Consider the following 24,506-nt stretch of genomic DNA (forward strand, 5'->3'; position numbering starts at 1 on the left):
AGAGGTTAAGTCACCTGCCTCAAGTCACCCAGGCAGTGAGCAGCAGAGCTGCATCTGCAACCAGAGCTACAAATCTGTGAAGCCTGTGCCTCAGATCACTAGGCTTGAAGGTGCTGCATTATTATCTAACGAATTCATGTACCTTTCCTTTTGCAGAAGAACTTCCTTCTCCTAAAATGCCTTCCTCCTATCTACCCAGCAAACTCCTGTTTTTCCTTCAAGAGCCCAGATCAAGTATCTGCTCCTCTGCAAAGCTTTTGTGAGAATGAACAAAACTCATTTAAACTGGAGTTGGGAAGGCCAGAAGGAGGCGCTCTCAGGCCCTATCACTCGTTGCCACCTGCAGACTCCTAACGGGAAGAGAATCACCTTGCATCTCCAACAGGAGGAAGGTTACTACCTTACTACTTCAGCAGGAGGAAGGAAGTTTTTCTCCTCACCCAGCAACAGCCCAGCCAATAACAGGCTGTCACAGCTCAGCCAATGAAAAGCCACGACACTTCAAACCCCCAGTTCCCCCCACTGGACTCTCCGTTTATCAGAGCCCCTCCCAACTTCTCTTTTTCCTCTATAAAAAGAATGGTCCTCTCCTTTGTTTCCTCAGACTTGCCCAGTTTTTACTAAAACATGTTTATCCCAAATTGCAATTTTATGCTATTCCTGAATAAACTCATCTTGCCAATAAAATAACCGGCTGCTTTAGTTTTAAGGTGGACACGTTCATAACCACTGCTCCCCCAGGCGTTTATCACTTTCTCCTGTGAATGTCTTCAATGCCTCACGCATCGCTCTACTGCAACACTCATACCACACTGTCCCATCTTATCTGACACACATCTATCTCGCCCACTGGGCTCTGTGAGCAATGTGACCCCAGGCATGGGCACCTAGTCACCTCCGTAGTACTCAGTGACCAGCTAAGTGCCCAGCACAGGGTGCACACCCCAAAACACATATCTGTTAAGTGAATTGATTGGAAGGAGGAGACATCTTCCTTATATCCCTACCATACCGAGCACAGGGCAGGTATTTAATAAAAATGTTGTGAATAACTGGAAGATAGACTAGATAGATGGACAGACAGGTGGATGGATGGATGGATGGATGGATGGATGGATGGATGGATGGATGGAAGAACAAGTAATAAGGACTCAATAAAATCAACACTCACCTGAATGCCCCAGGTCTGCAGTTGTTCTTCTGCAGCTCCCAGATCGAAGGAGATGGGTGCACAGGTATTGTCAATCCGGAGAACTGTGAGGACCTGGCCATTACGGAGCTCTGAAAGCAGACCAGAAGCTTCATCTGGCTGAGCAATAAAGACAGGGTGAGCCCAGACCTCAATGGCATCACCTCCTCTGGCCTTGAGAGCATTCTTGTGGCAAGGACGGACTTGCCATCCTCAAACCCCTACGGGAGAAGGATTGGACTTGACTGGAAAGCCCCCAGAAGACAGAACTGAGGCCAGAGGCTATTAGGACACTATTCAAGACCATAAAAGAAGACCTTCCCAAGAATGTGAGCTGTCCACACACAGACTGGGTTATTTAAACAGAGACTGAACAACTAACTGCACTTTGGAGATGCTGTAGGGGACATCTATTCGAGCATGGCAAAGGAAGCACGACCAAACAACTTACAACCCTACTGCGCTCGGAGTCTAAGTAAGAGATAAGGAGGTGGTAGGTAGAACAGTGAACCCCCAGGGATGTCCTCGCCCTAATCCCCAGAACCTGCAAATACAGTTATCTTATCTGGCAAAGGAGAATGAAGGTTGCAGGTGAATTTAATGGTACTAATCAGCTGTCCTGAAATATGGAGATTATCCTAGATTATCTGGGTGGGACCACTGTAATCACAAGGATCCTGAAAAGTGGAAGAGGGGGAATTCCCTGGCAATCCAGGGGTTAGAACTCCATGCTTTCACTGCTGAGGGCACTGGTTCGATCTCTGGTTGGAGAACTAAGATTCTGCAAGCCATGCAGCACAGGGAGAAAAAAAAAAGTGGAAGAGGGAAGCGGCAGAAGAGAGATGTGACTACGGCAGAAATGTACAGAGAGACGGAATACCGCTGGCTTTAAAATGGCGGAAGGCTTCAGGAACCAAGGAACGTGGGCAGCCTTTAGACACTAGAAAAGAAAAGGAAACAGATTCTCCCTGGAGCTTCCGAAGGGAATGCAGCCCTGCTGACCACATGATTTGAGCTCAGTGAAGCCAATGTCAGACTTCTAACCTAAAGAACTGTAAGAGAATGACTGTGTATTTTCTTAGCCACTCTTAGCGGTAATTTGTTACAACGGCCACAGAAAACGAATCCGCTGACTGAGTGAGCATAAACTGAGTGAAATCATACCTCAAAAAGCACACATCAACTCAGGCTTGTCACCACCACTATCAAAACTCTTGCCCTGCAGGGCTGCGATGAAGCCAGACCAGGAAACCCAGTGAGGCCAGTGAAATCCCCTCCGGCCCAGGGAGGAATGGCAGCAGAAAGAAGCCAAACCCACTTCCCCTCTGAGCAGAGAAACTCTGAACAAAAGGACAGAGATCTTCTTCCATCACATATGAGTCCCTGGGAGGCACCAGTGAACAGCCAGGGCAGCTGCTGGGGGGTGGCCCAGCCCTGAGATTCTAGGATTCCAGGGTTCAGCGTGCACGAGGCTGGAAGCTGGATATTTCAGCACATTTTCTGTAGTTGTTGCTCAGAAAAGGAGGCAGGACTAAACCATAAATATGTTATCTGCTGGCTCAGAGCCCAGCTCTGGGCAATACCTGAATATTAAAGCAAAATGACCAGCTCTACCTTCCTGGGAATTCCTGGCCCACCCAACACTCCTCCACCCCCTTGCCCAGTCCATCCCTAGGCCCTGCCAGTTGGGTCAACAAAATCTCTCCCAGCTCCATGCACCTCTTCACCACAACCCTAGGCCAAGCTCCCTTCACCTCTCCCTGTACCCTGCCGCACTCTCCTAACTGGTTTCTCCAACCTGCTCTTCCTCTTACAATGTATTCACACAGCAGCCAGAGCACAAATCAGATGATCTGAATTCTCTGAGTAAAACTTTCAATAGCTTCCTAGTGCTCTGGCAAAAACCAACCTCCTCACCAACCCCTAGCCCTTAGAAGAACTAGCCTCCTGCCAAACTCACCTTAATGACTCAGCCTCATTCTGTGCCTTGCCACTCCAGCCTCCTTTGTTCCTTGGACATGCAGCGTTCTCTCCCACCCCAGGGCCTTTGCATGTGCCCTTCCCACTCTCTCCCTAGAACATATCCACCTAGTATCACTCCATTAGATCCTAGTCATCATTTGTGTTCCAGCTCATTAATCCCTTTCCTAGGAAGTCTTCCCTGACACTCTAAACTCTTAGTAGATCAAATCTGTCTGATAAACCTGCCCAGAACTACATGCTCGTCTCCTTTATGCTCATCAGAAATGAGCACATGTGTATGCAATTACTTGATTAAAGTCCATTGCTTCCATCAGACTATATATTCCCACATTGGTTTTGCACAACAGTGAATCCCCTGAGCTGGGTTCAGTGCCTGGTATACAGTAGCCACGAAATAAATGTTTCATGTATCAGTGAGGTGGGGAAAGCACAAGCTAGATGGTTTGAGGTTCAAATTGTAACTCAGCCTCTCATGAACGGAGCACCTTGAAGAGGCAATCCTTGGTCATCCCCTTAGAGGAGGATCATATCCACCAGAGAGGATTCTGCAAATAACTGAGATGATGAAAATTAAGCACTTGGTGCAAAATGGGTACCGAACGACTGGGCACTGTTGTTGCCATAATTTAAAAGCCAGCTTGTCAGAGCTTGTACGTTACCGTAAAGCCACACCAGTTTAGTTGTGTTGGTTTTTACCTTCCCACACCTTGTTCCAGAGGGACTGAAGGTGGCTTCATAAAAATAAAATATGAAAAGATAAAATTAGATTTAAAAATAAGCACATGAGGGAAAATGGACAAAAAGAAGATAAAGGCCGAAATAAAACAGAACAATGAAATAAAATAATATTCCAGGGATTGAGCCCTTCCTCTGTACCAGGCACAGGCTTAGGCTCACAGCTCTGATTCCATTTAATCCTCCAAGAGCCCTAGAAGGTGGAAAACCATTACAATGGAAAGGGAAACAGAGCCTCTGAACGGAGAACCAGCTTGCCTGGTGGTACCAGGGGAAATGAAAGTAAGAATAGAAGAAGTGAAGAGAAAGGAAGGGTAGCATACAAAACGCAAGCAGTCGTGCTATATGGAGCCTCCGACTAGCCCTCCACTGCACAGCACAGAGTGGAAAACCCACGCTGATCTGGACCCCAGGCATGGAGACTGTGAACTGCTCCCCTAGCCTGGCTCTCTGCACTCTGAGGACAGTGTTTGCCTGAGCAATGCAAGGTTCATAGTGTCTCTGTTTCTCTTTCGAACCATGAGTTCCTAGATTCTTGGCAATAATCTCTCTCATCTGTTCCTTCAAGTGAGAACTGCAAGTCCTCCACTTAGAAATACTTGTTTTTACACCTAGGCTAAAAAAAGATCTGAAAAGCTACCAAAGAAGTGCGCGCGTGCGTGCGTGTGTGTGTGTGTGTGTGTGTGTGTGTGTGTGTGTGTAAGAGCTATTTCCTAAAAGCAGGCAGGAACTGGCTTGCCAAAAACCAGTAGAGCAGTCTTCAAAGAGCTGAAGGCAAATTATTCCATTCCACTTCATTCTCCTGGGGTGTGTGTGTGTGTGCGTGTGTGTGTGTGTGTGTGTGTGTGGTGTACTGCTTTCCTAATAACAGTAGTCATAAAAGGAACCCTTGTTTTTAAGTTTTAAATCATCTAAGAAACCAGCCACAATGCAAAATGCCAATCTCCCCTTGCCTATGCCCAGCCACTCATTCATTCAATAATGAATGAACTGAGCATCTACTATGCTCAGCTGAGCATCTACTATGGGCCAAGCCACGTGCTAAGTACTATAGACCCAGGGATGAACAAAGCAACACAGAGCCCCTGCCCTCGTGGAACTTACATTCTAGTGAGGAAACTGGACATTCAACACTTTATTACACAGGTAATTATTTAATTACAGACTGCTAAGTGCTATAAGGAGAAGCAAGAATATATCCAGAGGGTCCCGGCTTAGGCTGGGCCATCAGGAGAGGATTCCCCATGGAAGGGTATCTGATCTGAGCTCTGAAGGATGAATGGAAATTAGGCAGAGAAAGGGCATAACACACAGAAGGGACAGCAGGTGCAAAGGTCCTGGGGCAGGGCAGCATGGCAGGAAGAGAGAACAGGGGCAGCAAGAGCCATTAAGGCAGGCCTTGCAAACTGGGGAATCATAGATCTTCATGCTAAGCCCAGTGGGAAACACTGAAACAGAAAGTGATATGGTTGGTTGTGTATTTTAAAAAAATCTCTCTGAGATGCCATGCATAAAATGGAAGAAGCAAGGAGGAGAGGCACTAGGAAGCTACAGCAGGAATCCTAGCAGAGGGCACTCTAAGGAGTTGGTGACAGAGAGAATAAGTAGCAATGACAGAAATTGGCCTGGAAACACACCCCCAAATGCCCACCCATATCTAAAGGCACTTCGATGCCCCTCCACTCCCCTCCCCTCAATCATACTATGTGAGTCCCGCTCAGCATCCTGGAGGGATAAGAGAGGAAGGAATTAAGGGTCATGACCCTACCTTGCCCCCAGCCAGGAGGGCTCCCACCAGGCAGGGCGCTCCAGCCAGGGGAGGAGGTGGGCAAGGGGCCGACTGCCCCACCGGGGTCCATCTGCGGTTCACACGCCATAGCAGAGCCAGCAGGACTTCTACTTCCCCTTCTTGGAGCTGTGGTTCATCCTGGAGCAGCCAGCTCAGCTTTGCTTGCCTTCAGAAAACAACAACACAAGAAGAACTTCAGGCCTGCTCCTTGGTAGGCCAGGCTCCTCAGGCTATCAAGGCCAAAGCCATCACCAGGCCAGGGAGAGCCACCCAGAGTCTTTCCTTGGGCTGTGGTCTTGCTGAGCCTGCTGAGGAACATTCTCAGAGGGAGTGAGGAGGAGCTTAAACCCTCCAAGGCCTTGGCTGAGAACTTCCCTCTGGTCTTGGATCTTCTCCAGCTCAGACACATCCAGGGACCACAGAGAACTCACGAGCTGACCAGGCCCTACTCCCAGGCACTTGGGATTTCCCTTCCTGACTGAGCACCAGATAGGTATACTCATCATGGGAAGCCTTGTTTATACAAAGCAGCAAAACGTTATGAAAAGAAAAGAGCAAGGACTTTAGCACCAAAGGACCTAGATCTGAACCTTCACTCAACCCTCACATGTGCTGGGACATTTGCTGTCAAGGTCATTAATTCCCTGAGCCTTCCTGACCTTATCTGTAAAATGGGTTCAGGGAGGCCTATCTGGCATAGCTGCTGTGGGGATAATACAAAGAAATACAAGTGTGGCATCCAGTACCCTGCTCATCATAAGGCCCATTTCCTCACAGGTTTTTCCTATTTCACAGGACAGAAAACCAAGGGTCAAAGACGTGACGTGACCTGACCAAGGTGGGGTGGCTGGGAGCTGTGGAGACAGGAGATGAACGAGGCCATCCAGCTCCAGAATCCAAGCCCATCACTCTCATGCCCCTGAACCTCAGGACCCAGGTCTGGCTATCGCTCAGCCTCTTCCTTAAACTGCCTTAAAAAAAGAGTGGGTCAAGAGAGACTGCATTTCCCAGATGTGACCCAGCAACAAGCTCCAGTTGGCATCTGAGCTGACAAGCTATGGGAGGGCAGGGACCATCTCCCCCTCACCTAGCCCAAGCCTGGCACACAGCAGGCACTCCCAAATATCACTGAGTACCAGTCAATCATATCACCCCTTACTTCCTTCCTCTTATCTTATACCCCCAAGAGGCATAAAAGCAAAACAACAGCCCAAGGATGTCTGCCCTCCACTTGGCAATAACTGAGGCCCTTTCCTGCCTCATCTGATTACATCCTAGGCCCATGAGACAAACAGAATCCTTGGATCCATTTTCCAGGCCAGGAACCCGGGCACATCATAGGTCTGCTGCCCAGAGAAGTTGTACCGGAGTTTCAGAAAGGTCTGTGAGCCCACCCTCCCTCCTCCAGGCAGGAGGGACCACCCACAAGCTGGAGCTGCACAGACATCCTTCCAGACTGCATGGAAGGTTCAAAAGCTGCAAAAATCCCACAACTACACATTGTCTTTGGGAAGAAATCCCAGTACCCCAGTTGGCCCAGTCAGCCTCCCACAAATTTCCAACCAGAAGAATTCATTCACCAGAAGGCTATTTAGTGTAATGGATAAAATCAACCTGCACAGTCCTGCCACTTCCCACGTGTATGACCTGGAGCAAGTATCTGCCTCAGTTTCTTCACATGTAAATGGAAATAATGTAAGAAGGTTGTTGTGAGGCTTAAAGAATTCATACCTAAATCACCTGAGAGCAGCACAGCGCAAGAAGGAATATAGCAATCATTATTTTTACTCCACAGACATTCCCTAAGAACCTTCTAGTACCAGGCTCTGTGCTTTCTAGAGTATAGAACCAGAAATAAAATCTTAAGTCCCTGTTCAGCCTTCCCTGCTGGGTACCACCATCTGGTGGGAAAGACAAACTCAGAGAAAGAGAAATAAGAAACAGACAACGACCAAAGAAGGCAGCCGGCAGCACCTTGGAATGAGGGAAGAGTTCTTCAGGAGGCTTCTGGGAGCAGGGAAGGAGGGTCCTGGCTTGGCAAAGGTGGAGTGAGAGAAGGGGCAGCCAAGTAGGGAGAGGTACAAACCAGAGGCCAGATCAGAGCAGCCTCTGCTCTCACCCTGCAGCCCCTCATCCAACCCAGAGGCTGCAGAGGGCAGGAGGGGTGTTGGCAAGACTGGCCTAGGGTAGCTGCTGTCGCATCACCCATCAGTGTGTCCTGAGCTACTGCCCCACTCAGCCCTACAGTAGCCCTAGGGAGACAAGGGAGGAGGGGACAGGCACGAGGGTAGAGTCAGAGCCAGGGAGCAAGCACAGCCCTGAGGTTACTGTAACCAACTGGTCATCCACTCCCCAGCTTCCTTAACTCCCTTTGCTGACTCCCCTTAACCAGACCTTCCAGTTATCCATCTTTCTGAGCTGGGTGGCAAGCCTCTGCAAAGGAAGGGTTCTTAAAATTCCCACTGTGCAAAAGTCTCTGTTTCTGCAGACACTGAGTGCCCAGCTTCCTCAGGAGCCAGCGTGGGGGTCTCTGTGTGTGTGTGTGTGTGTGTGTGTGCGCGCGCGCGCGCGCTCGTGTTGGGGGAGAGGTGGAATCCTACAGTTTTCACAACTCAGGTTTTGTTTTGTCAAACTGGAAAGTCCCAGAAAGGGCCCACAGAGGGTCCGTCACAGGGTGGAAAAGCCTTCAGAGACAATGGCTCCAAGCTCTCCACTTTCCACATGAGAAAATTAAGACCCAGAAACGAAAGTGAATTATCCAAGGTCAAGGACCCAATGGGGTATGGAGCCACCACGGAACCGAGCTCATTCGGGCAGGGTACGTTCCGCCCGCCACATCTGGCCTTGGCCTTGGGCAGCTGAGTCTTGCTTGCTCCAGGTTCTGCCTTCAAGTCTCCTCCCGGGTCTGCTACCTCTGGGCCTCCCTCACCACGAAATCACTCCCACGGTTCCCAACGCCACCGGCTCACGGGAGCCGCCGGAGAGCAGCTCCCACACACAACAGGGGGAAACGGGGCCCGGAGGCGCAGGAAGAACGCGGACGCGGCCCGCGACGCCCACCCCAGGCGGGGACGGGGGCGTCCAGAAGGCTGCGCGCGAGCCGCGCGGCTCAAATCTGGGCTCGCGGCCGCCGCCGCCCGTGCCCGCGCGCAGACACAGGGGCGCGCGTCCCGGGCCCGCGCACACTCACCCGTCCGCGCCGCCGTGGCCGCCCGCACCGCCGCCCGGGGACGCGGAAGGCCGGGGGCGCCGCCGCCCCCACCGCGCCGCAGCCTCCCGGCACCGCGGCCCGCGCGCCCCGCCCGCCGCCCGCGCCGCGCGCCGCCCTCCCGAGTCCCGCCCCCGGGCCGGCCGGGCCGCGCGCGCGGTCACCCCAGCGGGAGGAGCCGCCCGCCGGGCTCGCCTCGCGGCCCAGAGGGAAGCCGGCTCCCGGGCCCGCGTCGGAGCCGAACGGGGAGCTGCCTTTCATCAGCCGGGCGCCCTCCCGGGCCGCCGGGAAGCGCCTCGGCGCTCGCCGACCACGTGCGTCGCTTAGGGGGCTCCCGGGCCCCCGCGCCCCGGCCGGGATGAGCTCCCGCGCCCCTCGGCGCCTCGGTCTCCCCGTCGTGAGAGCGGGGCCTTGCCTCTGAGGGCCAGCGCATGTCTGACAGTCACGGGACCCGGCGAATGAAGCAATACTTGGGACCAGAGATTTCTCAGGGACTTTTTTTTTTTTAATGAAAAATCATATGTGCGCTGTGTTAAGAGCATCGGTTTCGGGATCAGGTTCCCTGAGCCCTAAGCCAGGGGTCTCCGATTTCTTAGATCTTCAGCATAGTCTTTAACCTCTCTGTGCATTCGTTTTCTGGGGGAAAAAAAAACAAAAAACAAAACAAAAAACAAAACCAGATATACTGTTTCATGGGGTTGTGTAAAGCTTTAATCAGATAATCTGTGTGATATGCAACTGCCGGACACAGGATGGCCGCTCACTAGACGTTGGCTGTCACCCCCAGCCGCCATCACTCGAGATTTCAGGTGGGTCTGCAGTCAAAACTGTCCCCTTCCCTGAGGAAAGCACTAACCTTGTGTAGGTTTCCATAGAAAGCATATGGACAGATGCGTTCACTGTGCATTTATAGGAAAGGAAACCTGTTCTATTCTTTTGGGCACCCTGCTGTTTCATTCAGCAAAGTTCCCTGGCCATTCACCTCAAGCCAGAACACTCTGCTCTGTCTGGTTTCTTTTTAAGGGGTGCGTGCACCTCCACATATTGTAGGAAGGCTCTTTTTTTCCTTTGCCTCTCTGCTGGTGGACGTGTCGGGGGTTCCCGCTCCTGCTCAGAGGCCTTGCTGGGATGGTCATAGCCACGGTACTGCGCACATGCCACAGCCTGACTATCTGCAAGTGGACTTGCTGAGTCAGAATATAGGTGCATTTTTCATCTCAACAGGTATTCCCACCTTGCTGGGGGCCTCTCGGATCACAGGGCCTAGTTCTCTTCATCCCCTGCCAGAGGCAGAGGTGCAGTGCTTGGGGATGCGAGCAGAGCAGTGGTTGAGGAGTAAGCGGCTGCTGCTGCCCAGGCAGCATCCTCATTCACCAGACAAGTGAGGATCCGGAAAGCAGGCTACTAAAAGTGAGTTCATTCATTTATTCATCAACAGATCGACACCGGGTGCCTGCGGAGCTGCGAGGCATTGTTCTGGACGCCACTGAGCAAGACACACAAGATCCCTATTTACTTTGCTGAATTTCCCAAAACACAATATGGGGGCATGGGAGCAAGATTCATGGGATGTTAGAGCTTTCCTACTTGCTGATAGAATATTGAAAGGGATCCTGGGACACGTGTGTGGCCAGGTCACCATCTATATAAATCCTGCCTCTCCAGCAAGGCCTGCCTCCTCCATGAAGCCAGATATCGTACTCCTGTCCTTTCTGCCAGGCTACCTTCACTCTGCATCCTCACTGCCAGTCACTCCAGCTTGAACTTACACACTGACGCATCAGTCTTCTTTGCTAGGGAGGCACAGAAGACGTGGCCTTTGGAACTGGCTGACCAGGCTCCACCACTCACTGGCGTGTGAACTTGCACAGACTGGTTCCCCTCTCTGAGCTTCAGTTCCCTCATTTATAAAAGGATAAGAATATCTACTAAACTGAGAGATTTTAAGAATTAAATGAGATGATGAAGTGCTTAGCAGAAAGTGCTGAGTAAAAGTGAACTGCATTTCTGGGCAATTCTTTTGCATCTCTGAAAATATAGCACATGGCAAGGCCCAGCACTATGGCGCGAGGGAGTGGGGGCTCCCTGGAGAATGGAGAAAGATGAAAGAAATCTGATAAAAGGTGTGTAATGTCTAGTAAAGTCCACTGGAAAGCAGACTTCAGGGACGATAATCTTGATGGATTCACAACGCTCTCTGTGGTAGGCCCAAGCCCCTCCCCACTCCCCAGCTACCCTGTACTGTTTACCCCACTGTCCCCCAACCTCTGGAAACCCTAAGCTCCAAGAACACAGACCACCTCTCAGTTCCTCCTACCCCCATGCTCTGTCTCACTTCCAGTTCTCAGTAGTCGCCAACCTTCTCCATCTGGAAGGTAACCCTCAAACCTCATCCTCACTTCGTTGCCCGGTTAACTGACACAGTCTCAGGTCTCAGCTAAAAGGGCCCTTCTAGGAGCCCTTTCCTGTCCTTAGCCCAGGCCAGTGCCCTGTTCTCATAGTTAGTCTTGCTTAACCTGTGGCCACACTTAGCACACACTATAGTCATTGTTCAATGTCCCCTTTCCCAAAAAGAGAATAAACCTTTGGGGCACAAGGATGTTTCTGCCCATGCTCGGAGCTGGCCCCCAGCTATTGTTACCCTCATCTTAACTGGTGAAGAAACAGCTATGAATGAAATCATCAGGGCCTCAACTACAGATAAATCCAAATAGCCACAAACCCCAGTCAAAGCCACTCTTACTCAGCATTTGCCCCATCTGTCCTATCACGTTTGCAAGGGTTACAGGCCTGTGTCTGAGGGTTGGCTGCCAACTATCTGGCAACCTTGGTGAAGCAAGAGGGAAAGAACTTCTTCCCAGCCTGGCAGAATCTTCAAGTGTGGCAGCAGACAGGACAGGAGAGAGCCTCAGAACCATGGGATGAGTAAGTGAAAAAGCAAAGATCAAAAATTAGACCTTGATTTTTGGAACTGGTCTGCCAGTTGTAGAGTCACTGACTTTCTCTTTTAAAAAAGAACTGCTTGAAACATTGCCATGGCCTGAACAAACTGAACTAAGTCACACAGTAACTCAGGCTGGAAAGTCAGACAGACCTGTGTTCAAACCTAGGCTTGGCCACTAATTAGAACCATCTTAAAAAGTATTTCCAAAAGCACGTCCCACAGTAAGTTCCATTGCTCCTGGCTCCGTTACATTGATTCCAAATCCTGGGAGTCACATCACACAGTGAGTACTCCACTATAAGATATGCATGCAAGAGCTTGGGACTAAACATACCACTCACTGTCCTTGTCAGGAACGTGCAGGGAGTTAAACAAGTCACATGCTACCTATCAGGAAACTGGGTCAAAACCAGAAGAAAATACTTTTTATTTATTTTTATTTAGTCTGCACTGCGCAGCATGCAGGATCTTAGTTCCCCAACCAGGGATCAAACCCGGGACCCCCACCAAGGTGGAAGTGCAGAGTCCTAAGCACTGGACCACCAGCGAAGTCCCCAGAAGAAATACTTTGAATTTCTGTCAGAAAGGCCACCAATCCCAAGGTGTCAGGGATCTGCTTCTACACTGCGGATAGAAAAGCAAGTGCCACGGACAGGTACAAAGGGAATAAGGTGAGGCAGGGGCCGAAGAGGGAGAACTAGCATCTGGTTGGGGGGGAGGGAAAAGGCAGTTGAAGGTGACCAGGCTTTTAACTAGGAAGCTCGACTGTCCCATCTTTTTAATTTTAAAAACCCTGTAAGACACAGTAGACAACCCAACCGTGCTCTCAGAACCACTGGCCTAGCTTCTTTTCTCATCTTATCTTCAACTGTTACCATCTGTTCTAAAATGCTGCCACTCTACCCTTTGTAAGTTACTTTCAAGTAGGAAAAAAAAAAAATTGCCTGCCCTCTGGCCCTCCAAGCCCACCCATCCCCATCAGTCATTCCCACAGACACATGAGCTGTGGCCTTGAATTCATACTTGACCCAGGAACCAGTCAGTGTTGTTTGAAATTTTTTAAAAGCCGAAGATGGATGTTGGCATAATCTGGCAGCTTCCTGTCCCCAAACTACTGGTCAAATCATTCAATAAAGAATGTGCCTCTCCTGCCTCTTTAGACCTGCCCACAGGTTACCTCATTTTATTGTTTCACTTTTTGAGCTTCAGAGCTATTGCTTTTTTTTCTTTTTAAGCAAATTGAAGGTTTGTGGCAACCCTGTGTCAAGCAAGTCTGTTGGCGCCATTTTTCCAACAGCATTTGCTCACTTTTGTCTGTGTGTCACATTTTGATAATTCTTGTGATATTTCAAACTTTTTCATCACTATTGTATTTGTTATGGTGATCTGTGATCAGCGATCTTTGACGTTGCTGTTGTTTTGGGGTGCCATGAACCAGGCCCATGTAAGACGGCAAACTTGATAAATGTGTGTTCTAATGGTTCCACTGACCGGTTGTTCCCCTATCTCTGTCCCTCTCCTTGGGCCTCCCTATTCCCAAACAGAATATTGAAATTAGGCCAGTAAATAACCTCACAGTGGCCTCTAAGTATTCAAGTGAAATGGGCAAGTTGCACATCTCTCATTTTAAATGAAAACCTAGGAATGATTAAGCTTAGTGAGGAAGGCCTGTCTAAAGCCAAGATAGGCTGAAAGCTAGGCCTCTAGCACCAGTTAGTCAAGTTGCGAATGCAAAGGAAAAGTTCTTGAAGGAAATGAAAAGAGCTAGTCCAGTGACTACACGAATGGCTAAGAAAGCAAAACAGCATTATTGCTAATTGGAAAAAGTTGTTTTTTTTAAGTACTTTATTTTTTTGGCCACTCGGCTTGTGCGAGGAGTCCTAACCACTAGAGGGAAGTCCCTGGGGGAAGTTTTAATTGGCTGGATAGAACCAGCCACAACATTCCCTTAAAGCAAAGCCCAATCCAGGGCAAGGCCTTAACTCTCTCCAGTCTCACGAAGGCCGAGAGAGGTGAGGAAGCTGCAGGAAAAGTCTGAAGGTAGCAGAGATTGGTTCATGAGATTTAAGGAAGGAAGCTGTGTCCATGATGCAATAACTGTAGAAACTGCAGCAAGTTATTCAGAAGATCCGGCTAAGATAATGAATGAAGGTGGCTACTAAACAACAGATTTTCAATGTAGACAAAACAGCCTTATGTTGGAAGAAGATGCCACCTAGGACTTTCATAGCTAGAGAAAAGTCAGTGCCTGGCTCAAAGCTTCAAAGGACAGGTTCTCTCTTATTAGGGGCTAACGCAGCTGGTGACTTATAGTTGAAGCCAATGCTCATTGACCATTCTAAAATTCCTAGGGCCCTTAAGGACTGTGCTACATCTACTCTGCCTGTGCTCTATAAATGGAACAACAAAGCCTGGATGACAGCACATTTGTCTATAACATGGTTTACTGAATATGTGAAACCCACTCTTAAGACCTACTACTTGGGAAAAAAGATGCCTTTCAAAATATTACTGTTCATCAACAATACACATGGTCACTAGCTGGCATGGAGAAAGCTACTGTCGGCAATTACAGCAGAGATATTTTTTACTCTCCAAGTAAGCACAGGCTCTGCTTTCTCTCTTAGCCTCCCTTGCAGTCAGGTTGGCTGTGACCCATGTGGGTCAATGAGCTGAGAACAAGTGTCATTTATTTCAGGACTGAAGCAAAGACGAGCTGATGCATGTTTGCCAACTTCTTTCTTCCCTTGCTTCTGGAATCATGGGAACCAGGTGCTAAAATGGTAAAGCCACAAGTGGAAGTAATCTGAATCACTGCATCACCACATGGGGAACAGCTGCCCTGGTCACCCAGCTTATATCAAATATTTTAAGAAATCTTTGTTGTATTAAGCCACTGAGACTTACATCCTATACTGACCAATAAAAGCTATCAGACACAGAGAAACAGATTTGAGAAAATTAAGAAACATCTGTTGAGTACTTAAAACTGTTCCAGGAATCATGTGGTACTTGCAATAATTCTGTTGTTGCTTTAACAGTGGTTCTCAACTGGATGATTCTGGCCCCCAGAGGACATCTGACAGTGTCTGGAGACATTTTTGGTTGCCACAGCTGAAGGGGTACTACTGGCATCCAATGGGTAGAGGTCAAAAACACTGCAGACCATGGTCTGGGTACACTTAGGGACTTACCAGGAGTAAAGCTCTAACAAAACCAGGTATAGTTTGGGACACGTTAGGATGGAGATGCTTATTAGATATCTAAATCGAAATATCAAACAAGCAATCTGACAACTCCAGAGTTCAGGAGAGTTAAGTTGGAGATGTAAATTTGGGTCTTCAATATAGATGGCATCAAAGTCTCAAGGCAACAGATGTAGACACCACCCAGAACAAAACCACAGGAAAAGACGGGAGGAATCTGTGAGAGGCTGGAGCAGCGAGGAGTGCATGGATGCAGAAGGGATGCTGAGAAAGTGGTTCAAGCTGTCCAATGACACTGAAGGTCGAGCAGGCAGAGGACTGGACCTCAATCTGGTGATCACTGCCGACCCTGATGAGCAGTTTCAGTGGTACTGCAAGCTTGACTGGAGTGCTTGAACAGTAAAAAATGGACAAGCTCCTATAGAAAATTCTTATGAGGAATTCTATAAAAGGGAACAGCAACTGGAGACAGAAGTGGCCTGAGAACAACCCATCCGAGTCATATAAAAAACCCATTTTTTTAAAAGGCCATCTAATTCTCCTGTAGTTTCAGAACAATGTTCTTTCAATTGTTTCTACCTACCAGAAATTATCTTGCAGCCAAAGACTTTCAGCTTATAGGGGGTCGGGGGCATTTAATTCTTCAGGACTACTGTGAAGTTACTATAGGTACTGCCTCGAGCATTTAGCCCACCAGGAAGGAAACATGCTTGATAACCTGCCCAAGGCTGCCCTAGGACGGGCGCTCTAGAGAAAAGGCAAACTTCAGATTTACTAGTTGCTTGCTGCCTTTCACAACAGCTGTTGGGTGAAATCATGAGTGATTTCCTTCCTGCTTAGATGCACACCATGAATAGTTTCGAAGTATGCATGTGAATGCGTGTGATACATGTGCTAACCTAATTTCCTTAGTGAAATTCTGCAGAACCTCTGGGTCAAAGTGCATTTTGCATTATCAAAGGGCACGAAGCAGAGGGGGAAGAGATGATGACTGAGTCTTTACTTTTAAATGATTATTAGTACAATATCAGTACACCAAGTAGTAACATGTAACAAGTTCTTGAATTCTATCATCTAGTAATTCTGAATAAGAGAAACTAAAAGCAGCCCATACTAGTACCCATTGTTCTAACCCTTCACCAGAAAGGACTATTTTAAGGCTGGCTGCTGCTTTCACATAGGTTACAAATAACTACTTACTACTTTTTCATAGATAAAGCCCCTGACCTTCAAGAAAGATTTAGGGAAAAAAAAATATTTAATCCCTTTCTTTCTTAAGAAAAAAAAATTTCTTTAACTATATCTAAGAAAGAAAAAGTCAGTGTTGATAATATGCTACTTGCGCGAAAAGGCATAGGAAAACAGACAACATATACCCATTAAATTTCTAAGAATATGAGGTAAAAAGATAAAATCTTTGGATAAGCTCTAAGTTTGTACAAAGAAGCTACGTTTGCTATTCTGCAAAAAGTGAAGGGACCTATTATATAATACAGAAATAATTTAATGCCTTTTCACAAGAATATAACCCAAGCCTTGCTAAAGCTTCATATTCCATGAAGGCATCTAAAATGCCAATCCATGGAACAGGTGTTTCTCTTCTTCCCCTATCCATTAATGCGGTAGTTCTCATGGATTTCTGGCCGGATGTCGCAAACAAAGGCCAAGAGGTTATCCAGGACTTCATCCCTGTTCTGCCGGAAGTAAGTCTGGAGGATGGTCATCTTCTCCTGTGTGTCCTTCTCCACTTCAGTGCTGCAACTGCCGTGGGATCCCAGAGCCTGGAGCAGGAGGGCAATGACAGAGGGAATGTCAGGATGGCGCTCCGCTGGGCAGAAACAACATTTAATAAGCAACTTTCTGACTTTTGAAGAAACCCAGTCTCATCATGAATATAAATAATCAGCAGCATGAGAGAAGCCCATGTTCCCACGGTTAATGGGAACAGGAGCTGTTACAATCACTTTGTGGCCGACCTTTCAACATCTATCAAGAGGTAAACAAACTTCAGAGCATTTCCACTGTCAGAAAATTATCCCAGAGAGTGACACACTCACATCTCTCAAGAGTCTAATGTGCAGCCTTAACCAGAGACTGGAATGAACCTAAAGGCCCAACAACTGAGGCCTGGTGGTTAGTAATATGTCTCCTTGTGTGGTTTTAAAAGGGTGTTATGTTGTTGTTGTTGTTTAAAAAAAAAAAAAAAAAACTTAAAAATTAAACACATACAAGGGCAATGCAATTCAGGAGGAATATACAGTTTCACCACTATTAGTTAATGTTTTAGATCTAAAGTTCAACAGTGGATTCACCAATGTTAAGAATACATGACATCTGTTCTTTCAAATATAAACATTCTAGAAGAACACACAGGAAACTGTTAACAGTGGGTATCTCTGAAGAGGACTGTGGCTCTGGGTGAGAGGAAAACTATCCTTTTATTGTTGTCCCGTTTTATTGCTTGAAATTTTTAGTGCATGGATACCTTACCTCTTCAGTTTCCATTTACAATTTAACACACACCAACGGACAAATTTTCTTTCACTGTCCATTGTCTTCTCATTGTTAACTGCTATGCCTACTTTATCAGCATGTGACCTACCAGATTAAGGCATCACTCTTTTGTGCCTGACCCTTTTCATCACCTAAACTGCCACTGCCTCATTACAAAGGTTAACAACTATATCCCTTCACATTTGTGTAACATTAGTTTATAGAACATTCTCTCATATGACCTGTTACCTACTCCTCCATAACCTAAGAGGAGGCTATCACTCCCCTTTCTACAAGATGAGGAAACCAGGGCTCAAAGAGGTCCAAGTGAACTGGCAAAGATTCAAACCTAGGACTCTTCATACTATCAATGTTCATATTATAGGAATACCTAGAGCATTTCATAATGGTTGGCTCAGCCGCTACCTCTGTTCTATGAATATATAAACTATATGCCAAGACCCAAGCCCAGAATTTGTCTCAAAAGTAAAGAGGTTACAACAAAACACTGCTAGAAGAACTCAGAGCTCAAGCTAACAGGGCTCAACACCAAGACTGTTTCTATAAGCAACCACAGCATTGATGCAAAAAAAAAAACAAAACAAGATGGCTGCCCTGTCCAGAGTATCTCTACATTGTCTTGTGGGCAGTCTGACAATTTACAGCACCAACCTGCCCGTGGTCAGAGATCCATTTTACGTTTGAATAGCACTCTTGTCACCCAGTGTGAAGATAAACAAAACTTTTGCTACTTCACACTAAAATGGAGGCATGAGCCTTTAATCACAGGACTTGGACCTGGGAGGGTGTGTGCCTGGAACTAGTGGAGGCCACAATGTATCAACAGAACTTGAGAATGAAAACCACAAAGCCAAAGGCAGAGATGGGAGATACAAATAGTCCCCAGAGCATTATTTAAGCTCCTAGATCCAAATAACCTTAGCCTTTACCTGGGTTTCCTATCATATAGGTCAATAATTTCCATTTTGCTTAAACCAGCTTGGACTGTTTTCTGTTACCCATATCCAACAGTCCTGACAGAGGTTCTTTGTGCTACGAAGCGGCCTCCATCCTTTCCCTTTCCCAGAATTCTCCTTACTTCCTCTGTACTTTCTGTGATGTGTTAGTACTATTATTAAATGCACCTTATGCATTGTGGTCTAGCCTATGCTACTAAGTGACTATACTATACTAAAGGGGGGAACCTTGTGATTTATGTTTATGACCATCAGAGCCCTCGTCACTTGTCGGTCTGCATGACTTACATTTTATTACCGAGTGTCCCTGACCACCACACTGTAAGCTAAACTCCATGAGGACCATGTCTATTTCTATTCACAGCTGATCCTCTAGCATCTGGCACACATTAACTTTTCAAAAGATATTTAATAATATCTGCATTCAACATATATTAAGTAACATATCTCTATATAAAATTATCTGTATTAATATCTAATTATATGTATTAACAATTTAATAATTTAACTGAATAAGTGAAGACCAGGATTCAAATGTTAAAAACTAATCCCCTTAAGAGATTCAGCCTAAGCATCCAATAACCACATTTTCAAATTTCTACCAGAATCAGAATTGCTGAGCCATGCTGGATATTCTGAGAGCCTAAGGGGAAGAGGAGGAGAAGGAAGCCTCAGGAAACTAAGGCAGTAATGAAAATAAACCAGGCCCACCGCAGCTTCCTTGGCCTTGAACTCCTTCTCCCTCTGCAGGCGGTACTGTTCAATTTCAGCCTGGGCTTCTTCTTTGGCCTGCTTCAGCCTCCGGTTCTTTCCTGTTTTCAAAGGAAGTGGTTAAGAGACAAGTAGAAGAGGAAGCAGAGACTGCCATGGTAAATTCTAACAATAAACAAAGACAAAAGTTTAAAGATACAGTCTCAAGAGACATGCATGGGGAAGAGGGAGAGAGGGAATTCAGAGGTAACTAATAGTACAGGCTCCTGCCTCCTGTACTTAACTAGATTGTGCTTAACGAGGAAGTGACTAGCTAAAAATGACCTCCTTCTATACATACAGATTGTAAAAATGATGCAAAAAATTTTGGAATGTGTCAGAATATTTCCTCAATCTCAACTACTAAGAACCAACAGAAAATGGGTGACATTAGCCACCTGGGGAATTCTTTCTCTTCTTGAGAAGTAAACACCTAAGTATGCTGCTGATTACAATTGGAGCTTGGCTTAGAAGCTTAGCAAGGAAGCTAATGCCCTCCCAAGGGACATCAAACTGTAACTAATGAAAAATATGATGTAATATTAGAAACTAAAACCCATGCCTGTGCACAAGGAAATAAGCAATAAAAGTGGCCCTGGGAAGGAATCCTGAATGGGGAGCACTGGACCTAAGATTGCACAAGCATTTGAGAACTGAGGAGACACAGGGGCTCTGGTTTCTAGAAGAGCATAGTTTAACATACACCTGGAAAAATTCTCTAGGTTCTATCAGAGCCTTTATGAAAACAGACCACAAGATCAACCAACAAGTTTCTCTGTTCACCAAACTTCTCAGATAACCAAGGGGGCGGGCGGGGGGGTGGGGTGGCGGCATGGGTCCCAGACAATCAATCTGAGCATTTATTTATTTATAAATTTATTTATTTTTTATTTATTTATTGGCTGCGTTGGGTCTTCATTGCTGCACACAGGCTTTCTCTAGTTGCTGTGAGCGGGGGCTACTCTTCATTGTGCTGTGCAGGCTCCTCATTATAGTGGCTTCTCTTGTTGTGGAGCACAGGCCCTAGACGTGTGGGCTTCAACAGTTGCTGCACATGGGCTCAATAGTTGTGGCTCACAGACTCTAGAGCACAGGGTCAATAGTTGTGGCACACGGGCTTAGTTGCTCCGTGGCATGTGGAATCTTCCCAGGGCAGGGCTCGAACCCATGTCCCCTGCATTGGCAGGCAGATTCTTTACCACTGCACCACCTAGGAAGTCCTGAGCATTTATTTAATTCAGAGTAAAAGACATCCAGCATCTGAAAGCAGGCTATGTTATTATTCATCATATAGCCACTGCCCAAATCCCACTCAGCCCATGCAGCTGAATGAAACTGAATTTAACCTTCCACCTCCTGATTAACAACAGGATTTTGGACTGGTGATGACCCCATGACATCAATTCTCATGAGGGTACTCTAAAACAATCAACAGGTGTCTAAGCCCCCCAAGAACTATGTCTCCAAGCATTTATTTACTCCAATACTATTTAGGGTCTGCTGGAGCCAACCTCTATCCCAGTGCCCCCACATGTCCTCCTCATCAGCTATATATATTCACAGCCATATTCCAAAGCCAAGGTTCTTCTCCAAACCAACAAATTTAAACATGGCCTGAACATTATGCAGTAGCTCCACATAATTTCACAATACCACTGTCCCGATCACGCCCAACTCCTATGGCTCCCTGAATTAATTACTTAAGGTAAACCATTCTCTGCCTGTCAGCAAACATCTTCAAAGTTCAATTTTTGTTGGCTTCTCTGAAAACCAAAAAGATATTTGAGCAGGAAATCATTTCTTTTAAATCTTGTTTTTTTGTGGGCCTTACATGTGGAGGGCACCACTTTGCTTCACTCCAGTGACACAAACCACACACAAAATTCTAAAAAATTTTATGGTCCAAACAATGATTTCATGAAAAATTGGGGTTGGACCATTTCACCACCTCATGCACCGCCTCTTCCCAATTCCTAACTAGGGGTGTCAACTGTAATTACAGATCAAGAAAGGTAAAAACTTTGCAAATTGTAGGCCTTCTCAATACTTCTGTTCCTAACCACTGCAAATTCTGAGATGTATAACAGCCATAAACTCACTCCTTTAAAACAAATTCTTTTAGTCACTATGTAATAGCTACCTGAGATATACAAGTCCCCCGCACCAGGCGTGATGGGATAACGGAAGGCGTAAAACATGACCCTTACCTCCAAGGTACTCCGAATTATTCTTACCATATGCCAAGTATTTGTTCCTACACTACCCCCAAATATTCTCACATTCTTTCCAACAGATCCAGCTTCCAATGCTGATGAGCCATCACAAGACAAACTCTGAGAAGTCTTTATGGAAATATTGCATCAAGGGCATCATCAGAAATACTCCCTGAGGAACACAGAACTTTCCAGTCAGCAGAGCAAGAATAGAAGACTAGTTCCCATCTCCAGCTCCCTCAAAGAAAGCTTTTCCAATGAAATACAGAGTACCACACAACCCCTAATTGAGAAAGTAAAGGACCCATGCTTGAAACCTACTGGGGTATGGGATAAGAACGTAAGTCCTATTCTGGAAAAAAAAAGACCAAGAAATTACTAAGATTAATAGTTGGTATTTTACCCCAGCTATGTTGTTTCCCAGGGTATGGTCTTATTTTTCTCTGAGCCTCATTTTTCCCATCTATAAAATATAAATAGAAACATCTATCCCACCTGATGGGAAACTGAATATATAAAGTTAAATTAGACACAGTCCCTATTCTCCGGGAGCTTAGTCTAGTGACTGAACCATAATAAAGATACAGGTTACTGCACTGTGATGGCAGGAGTAGCTACTTGGGGAGGACTCCTAGCCTAGTCTGAGGAGAGAAAATCAAGTCAGGGAAGGCTCCCTGGAAGAACTACGGCCTAAATTTTGAGAGCTGAAAGAAGACCAGGTGTTAGAGGATAAAGTGTAAACTAGGAAAAGGGTCTGCCAATCAGGAACCAGCTGTGCAAAAGCTTGCAGGTGAAATCAACCAAGGGGCCTCTGAGGAATCACTATGCCTGGAGAGAGTACCTAAAAGCGAGTTTAGAGAAGAAAGAGCCCAATTCAAAAGCACCTCCTACACCCTCTTAAGGAGTTTAGGCTTTTTTCTGCAGGCAGTAAACGTCTGTTCACTGTAGGGGCGGTGGGGAAGTCATACGTGCAATTGAGAGAGATGAGTCTGACTGCAGTGAGGAGAATGAATTGGAGGAGAGGAGGAAGCCTCCCACTCACCCATCTAGAGTCGATCCACCTGTTAAGTTCTTGAGCAACCTCACATTTCTCAACGCTAGCCCTGCTCTCACCTGCAATTAATCCACCCCAAATCTGCTTCCTTTCCTGGGTCTTTGGAATACACCGATAATGGATACCACAGATGTACCGGCTACTGGGTTTGGCACATATTAACCGTATTGAAAAAACACATGCAAGGAATTAACGAATGCGGCTGCTACGGGAGCCTCAGAGAACGTGGTGCCCTGGTCTAAGATGCTGGCTGTAGGGATGCAGGAAAAGTAAATAAACCGTGGCGACTGACTAAACATGGCGAACGAGGAAGGGTCTGAGACGTGACAAACAGGACTGTTTCCAGACTGAGCAAGAGCGTAGACGGTGGCTCCCTTCGCTGAAACGGAGGACCCCAAAGGAGTAAAGGAGGATGGGGGGAGAACACTTTACACGCCTCCCACTCCCTGAAAAAGACGTCCACCTATTACTGCCTCCACGCCCTATTAGCCCACATCGCAGCTCGCAGGCGACCTACAAGACTTCCAGAGCCTCGGATCCAGGGAGCCGCGAGTCACACAAGCTTCCGCGGCTGTAACCACCCCCTCCCCCATCCGCAGTTTTTCGGGCATTATCCACCTACCACCCCCCGCAGCCTGGCCGCAATCCTTGGATGCGGACCACGCCTAGCTGCCCCAACCCCAAACTCACGCTTGCGAGCCTCCGACACCTTCTCGGCGGCCCGCTTCTCGGCCTGGAGCAGCTGCTGGATGCCCTGCGACTGACTAGCCATGGCGGCGGCGTCTCAGAGACCCCAGAGAGAGGCCTAAATCGGTTCGCTCGCCCCCTCGCGTCAGCTGACCCAGACGCCCAAGATCTGCGCCTGCGCCCGCAGCCCCGCCCACCGCCACGTGACCTCCGTAAAGCCGCGTCAGCTGACTGCGTTTGGCGTCCGGTGACTCGGAAGGGAAGAGGCGGGGCGGAGACAGGAGAGCCGAGCGCCCTGACTGCGCCTGCGCAAGACCTGCCCTTCCTGCTGTCCGTTGCCTCACGTAGTACTTTCAATGCCTGTGTTTTCTCTGGTTTTATGTTTGTGGCCGCTCTGCTACGTCGTTGTTGCAGTAATCCCTCCCTTTGCAATAAGCTCACATTCAGATATAGAGAGGAAGGGCCAAGTCAAATCACTTTCCCCGATTGGGCACACTGCTGTACTCCCTTCCCTCCCTTTCTGGAATTTTCCTTGGAACCCAGAATATATTGGGGGACAGGCTAAGTTCTCGCCAGCCTCTTGAGTTGGAATCTGAATTGGGAACAGGGAGACTTGGGGTGAAGTCTGTCAGTAATTTGTGTGATTTTAGGAAGGATGCTTTCTCTCTCTTCAGTGGAGTTCAGGAAAGGATTACAGCTTTTTACGTAAATATTTGATGAATGACTGCTGCGACCCTAGACCGACCGCAGTTGGTGTTAAGGATACAGCAGAGAGCAGGACCAACAAGGTCCCTGGTGGAGTGCACAATTTATGGACAAAAACATTAACTGAACTAGATGGAAAATTACAAGCTGTGATAAAGTAATGAAGGGAAAACGCATGTTGCGCTAAGAAAGAATAAGGAGAGGGGGTTGTGGAGGTGTCTGTGAAGCCTCTCCCAAAGAAATATTTTAAATGACATCAGAAGAATGAGAAGTTAGCCAGGAAAGGATAGTGGGAGATGGTGAGGTTGGAGGGTGATTAGAGGAAAAGGACCCGCATATGTGGATTTGGGGGGAGCAAGGTGGCATAGAGAAGTATCCCACCACAAATAGGGAAGTGGGAAACCAATGGTTGAGTATACAATATGACAAGCAGTGTCCTAGACACTTGACAACTTGCTATGGTGACTTAGAAGTTATCTTATTAATCCCATTTTGTAGCTGACCAAACTCAGAGAGGTTAAGTAACTTGCCCAAAGTCAAACCCCCATTAACTGTCAGATAGGGTGTTTGAAC

General features: G+C 47.1%; 2 protein-coding genes and 1 long non-coding RNA gene across 18 annotated transcripts in view; 1 reads left to right on the forward strand and 2 right to left on the reverse strand.

The window, feature by feature from the left end:
* The window catches only part of TMEM268 (transmembrane protein 268), a 46,261-nt gene extending 37,137 nt beyond the window's left edge, over positions 1–9,124 (reverse strand). For 10 of the 16 annotated variants that reach the window (XM_057720296.1, XM_057720295.1, XM_057720293.1 and 7 more), the window contains exons 1-2: positions 5,676–8,231; positions 1,172–1,281 (exon numbers count right to left, since the gene is read on the reverse strand). In XM_057720296.1, coding sequence (XP_057576279.1) covers positions 1,172–1,281; positions 5,676–5,784 — 219 coding nt within the window. In that variant the 5' untranslated portion in view covers positions 5,785–8,231. Of the gene's footprint in view, positions 1–1,171; positions 1,282–5,675; positions 8,233–8,886; positions 9,004–9,068 lie in introns of those variants that run through there. The other 6 variants (XM_057720301.1, XM_057720302.1, XM_057720298.1 and 3 more) reach the window with 5 other exon arrangements.
* LOC130844150 (uncharacterized) lies at positions 9,090–14,678 on the forward strand. The gene is made up of 3 exons (XR_009051187.1): positions 9,090–9,713; positions 10,129–10,314; positions 14,547–14,678. It is a non-coding gene; the product is annotated as an uncharacterized LOC130844150 (long non-coding RNA).
* Positions 14,679–16,046: 1,368 nt separating this feature from the next.
* Positions 16,047–23,422, reverse strand: ATP6V1G1 (ATPase H+ transporting V1 subunit G1). The gene is made up of 3 exons (XM_057720303.1): positions 23,232–23,422; positions 19,236–19,336; positions 16,047–16,835 (listed from the first exon to the last, which is right to left on the reverse strand). Exons 1-3 carry the CDS (start codon positions 23,311–23,313, stop codon positions 16,662–16,664), a joined length of 357 nt encoding a protein of 118 aa, XP_057576286.1. The 5' UTR covers positions 23,314–23,422; the 3' UTR covers positions 16,047–16,661.
* Positions 23,423–24,506: the final 1,084 nt, after the last annotated feature.

This window comes from Hippopotamus amphibius, chromosome 2, assembly GCF_030028045.1.
Source record: "Hippopotamus amphibius kiboko isolate mHipAmp2 chromosome 2, mHipAmp2.hap2, whole genome shotgun sequence".
In the NCBI taxonomy this organism is placed as follows: Eukaryota; Metazoa; Chordata; class Mammalia; order Artiodactyla; family Hippopotamidae; genus Hippopotamus; species Hippopotamus amphibius.

What these genes read in the sequence shown, in the direction of transcription:
- ATP6V1G1 (XM_057720303.1), bottom strand. Translation starts at nt 23,313, where the DNA reads ATGGCTAGTCAGTCGCAGGGCATCCAGCAGCTGCTCCAGGCCGAGAAG. An exon ending in GGTGTCGGAGGCTCGCAAGC is followed by an intron (nt 19,337 to 23,231) that starts GTGAGTTTGGGG and finishes CTTTGAAAACAG; the next exon opens with GAAAGAACCGGAGGCTGAAG. An exon ending in TCAAGGCCAAGGAAGCTGCG is followed by an intron (nt 16,836 to 19,235) that starts GTGGGCCTGGTT and finishes CTCCTGCTCCAG; the next exon opens with GCTCTGGGATCCCACGGCAG.